Source organism: Merops nubicus, unplaced genomic scaffold (assembly GCF_000691845.1).
Source record: "Merops nubicus isolate BGI_N331 unplaced genomic scaffold, ASM69184v1 scaffold24155, whole genome shotgun sequence".
Classification (NCBI taxonomy): Eukaryota; Metazoa; Chordata; class Aves; order Coraciiformes; family Meropidae; genus Merops; species Merops nubicus.
In genome coordinates, this window is record NW_008609296.1 from 3,113 (window position 1) to 7,311 (window position 4,199).

The 4,199-nt window shown below is 62.4% G+C and overlaps 1 protein-coding gene across 1 annotated transcript in view; it reads right to left on the reverse strand.

Annotated features, from left to right (window-relative positions):
* The window catches only part of LOC103773200 (fibrinogen C domain-containing protein 1-like), a gene marked incomplete at both ends in the record, with an annotated part of 7,183 nt that extends 2,988 nt beyond the window's left edge, over window positions 1-4,195 (reverse strand). The window contains 3 exons of the mRNA XM_008940559.1: window positions 2,038-2,174; window positions 2,951-3,110; window positions 4,094-4,195. Of these exons, the coding sequence (XP_008938807.1) occupies window positions 2,038-2,174; window positions 2,951-3,110; window positions 4,094-4,195 (399 nt within the window). The remainder of the gene's footprint in view (window positions 1-2,037; window positions 2,175-2,950; window positions 3,111-4,093) is intronic.
* Between the last annotated feature and the right edge of the window lie 4 nt (window positions 4,196-4,199).

Sequence of the window (4,199 nt, forward strand, 5' to 3'; positions counted from 1 at the left end):
AAGAGGCAACTTTTTCAGGCCTCCTGGGACCTGGAGCCTCCCCCGTCCTCCATCACCCCATTACTACTTTAATAAAGTGCCAGAGGTGAGTGTCCAAGGAGGGGGGGTCAGGTTCAGGATGGGCAGTTACACGACTGCAACCTGGCCAGGGGACAGGGTGACACCACAGATGACACCATGGGGATGGGGAGGTGACAAGCAGCACCTGCTGAGTGGCCTTGGCCAGATTTCTCCTCTCTGGGGCACTGGGGTGACTTCCCCTTGCCCTGCTCCCTGTAGTCTCTAAGCCATCCATACAGGCTGAGGCTTAGCTCAGCAATGGGCAGTTACACGACTGCAACCTGGCCAGGGGACAGGGTGACACCACAGATGACACCATGGGGATGGGGAGGTGACAAGCAGCACCTGCTGAGTGGCCTTGGCCAGATTTCTCCTCTCTGGGGCACTGGGGTGACTTCCCCTTGCCCTGCTCCCTGTAGTCTCTAAGCCATCCATACAGGCTGAGGCTTAGCTCAGCAGCTCCCAAGCTTCCAAGTCAAAATTGATTCAGCTGCTGCCATTGCTTCCACCCACATGCAAATAAGCCCAAATGTCAGGAGTAATCACTCTAAAGGAGGAGGGAATTTTCCCAGGCTCTGCACCACAGCGCCCAGCTGTGCCATGGCTTACCTGGAGTGAGCCAGTTCCCCAGAGACCCCCCGGCCCCCCCAGCCCCACAGGAGATAGCTGAGATACCCCCAGGGGACTGGAGGCATGTTTGGGAGCCTCTGCTGCAGAACAGCCCTGAGAAATGGGAGCCTGGGCTGAGCACCCTTGGCCCTGCTCTGGATGTGCCCATCTCCAGAACGCTGAAATACGGCCCCCGGTTTGGCCGTGGTGCTGCCAGGCTGTGGTGCTGCACCGTGCCAGCCCCCCTGCCACATCCCACCGTGCTCCAGGGTGTAAAATCATTTGCTTCGCCCCCTCCCCAGCCCAGGCAGAGCTCTCCCGGCTGCAGCAGCTTTAAATAAGCCTCTGAGTGTCTCGCTAATCACCTTGGGCTGCTCTTCAGGCAGCACTCAGCAGGGCTGGGGCTGGTGGAGGCTGTTGCAGACTCTGCACAGGGCTTGCAAGGACCCTCCCCACCCTGGGGGAGGTGGTTCCCCCTTTTCCCTCTGGGAGCCCCCCAGGAGCTGGGGTCCCCTGGTGCTGCGCCATGCCTCAGTTTCCCCACAGGAGCTGCTGGTACCAACCTTTGTGTGACAGGTCACTCCTGCCTGGGGTGGGCTCTGGGCAGACCGAGGCCGAAGGCTCATCAGCCCCCCGAGGGCAGGGGGGCTAAGCTCCCTCCTGGCACTGCTCAAAGCTGCTTAGGGGAATCAGATCGTGGGGATTTGTTCCCTAGAGTGTCCAGCTGGAGGGGTGCTGGCCAGCTTGGCTCACCCAGCATGTCCTCGGGGCAGAGGCTGCTGCCCACCCCTCCTGGTGAGTGTCCCCCACACCTCCCTAGGACCCCTCGCTGCCCTGCCAGCACCCCGAGCGATGCTCTCCTGAGTAGGGGCTGCTTGCACCCCTTGGGCAAGGGGGGTCTCCAGGCTTGGGGCTGCCAGTGCCCTGTCCCTCCCTGCTCCCTGCCCCCGTGACTGTGATTTCGGGGCCATCGCAGCCGCTGTGGCAAAGCGAATCAGACAGGGCTGCCAGGAGAGAGTAGAGAGTGAATCAGCGTGGCACTGGAGGTGCCCCGGGCACCCCATGTCAGACAAGGCAAAACAGGCTGGGTGAGGGGCCCATCCTGAGCCTCAGCACCACCTCACCGGCACCACGAGGACAAGGCAAAGCGCAGCCACCCACCCTGTGGCACAACGGCAGCTACCCCATGCCCCGGCCGGGGACCATCCCCACCGAGAAGGACAAACCCCAGCCCTCGCATCCAGGTCCCGCAGCTACCCCATGCCCAGGCCGGGCACCATCCCCATCGAGAAGGACAAACCCCAGCCGTGGCATCCAGGTCCCTGCCTGGAACCCCCCTCCGGGCACAGCCAAGCTCCCCAAGCTCACCGTCCAGCCGCCCCCGTCGGTCGTCATGTCGCAGTAGACCTGGAAGCCGGAGGGGTAGTGTGTGGGGAAGATGGAGTAAATCCCATCCTCTTGCTGCCCGCTCGTGTAGATGTCAAAGCAGTCCCGGGGCCGGGAGCCTGCGGCGTGGCATTGGGACGGGGTGGGATGGGAGGAAAGCTCGTTAATTACTGATCTCATTTCATGTCTTGCCATTTCTTTCAGGCTCTCAACCTTGCTGCTGGCTCTAGCTGGCAGCTCGACGCTGCCTTGCTCTTTCTCTGCTTTCTCCGCCAGTGCTCAGGGCGAGCGGTGCCCAGGGGGACGCAGCCACCGCGGGGACCCCCCCTGGCATCACCAAGGACTGACACCGTGTCCCCATGTGCTGGCAAGGGCAGGCTGGGGCCCGGCTGGGGACGAGGCAGCTGATGCCAGGCGGCAGCCGCAGGCAGGGGGTGGGGACGTGCTGACAGCCCCCCTACAAAAAAAAACTGACAGCCCCAGTACAGCCTTACTCAGCTTCACCTCAGCCCAGCGGTGCTGAACGTGGCTGCTGGTGCCAAGCCCCGAGCTGTCTTCTGCTCTGGGGTGCAGGTGAGCGCTCGCTTTTGGCTCTGCCCCTGCCCCAGCTGTGGCTGCGTGGGGAACGGGTTGGTCTGTGGGAGTGAAAAGTGCCTTTTGTGCAGGCTTTGCAGGCGGGCTTATAGACGTTGGGGGTGCAGGGTGAGAAACGCCCCTTCTAGGATACAACCTTCCATCTTTCTCCTGTCCCATCTCCCTGCCAGCCCCACACTGTCTTAAATCCCTTCTCCAGGGTGGTTTCACCCGTCTCAGGAGGTTTCCTCCCTCTCCTCTTAGGCTGCAGGGAGCAGCCCCGGGCACATCCCTCTCCCCCAGGGCAGGGACACCGTCTCACCGTTGGAGCAGCCCCGGGGCCGTGCTCCCCTGGCCGGCGCTCGCTGCAGGTCGGCCTTGAGCCGGGGCCGGGCACCACCACGATCCTTCTGCAGCGTGTCCAGGACGTCGCTGACGGAGCTCACCAGCCGAGCCATGTTGGTCTGGCTCTCCGAGAGCAGCTGTGGGCAGGGGACACACAGAATTGTGGTAAAATATACACAAACCCCTTCCATCCCCCAGCCCCGTGAGGATGCTCTGCCTGCTCCCATGCTCGCCAGGCACCTGCAGGCAGTGACACTCCCTGCCAGAGTACAGGCTGGTGGGGACAGATAGGGACATAAAAGCCACAGCAGATCTCATATGGCATCCCTGGTGCTTTTTGGCCTGGGGTCAGGGTCCTGACACTGCATATTGCCACTGGGGCTGAGAAAGTCCCAAATGGGTGCGTTGGTGCCACCGCCCAATCGGATAAAGAGCATCTCTGGGCAGGGAAGGGGATCATGGAGGTGGCAGGAATAGCTGTGTCCTGAGACAGCCGCCAGCTCTCCGCTGTACCCCGAGGGGACCCCCCGGGCTGGGCGAGTGACAAGGACTGGCTGTGGCAGAGCAGCAGGATGGGGAGCAGAGGGAAGCAGCAAGGACCGAGCAGCTCCAGCTGAAGGGAGCTGAGCACCAGGAGGGATGGGCACAGAGCTGAGCATCCAGCTGTGCCCCAGGTCTTCCTACAATGCCCGGCAGACCCGCGGCGTGCCCACGTAAGCATTTCAACACAGCTCATCAGCTGGGAAATTTTTGGACTGTAAATAAGGGGAGACTGATTGCTGCATGAACCACCCTTGGGATGATCCTGTGCTGTGCTCAGCTCTGGTCGGAGACCCCAGACTGGACCCAGAGCCAGGAGACCTGCAACACGGGAGGCTGTACACCCAGCACACCGGCACCAGGGCAGTTTGGCAGCAAGATGCAGGCAGCTGAAGAGCTGGAGCTGAAGTTGTGCTTCCTAATTGGCAGGTCCCAAGCCTTAAACCTCAGCTACTTCTGCTGGAGATCTCCCCTGGATACCATGGGTGGTGATTGCAAGCAGCCAAGCCCCCAGGGACATGGGGACACGGGGGGTTCTGTCCCCGAGGAGCACGGTGTGGCACTGCCAGCCCCAGCTCACCTGGATGAGCCTGCCCTGCTCTCCCTGCAGGGCGCTGAGCTCCTGCCCCATGGCGCCGTGCCCCTTCTTGAGGGCGTCGCAGTCGGCGCGCAGCTGCGCGGCCTGC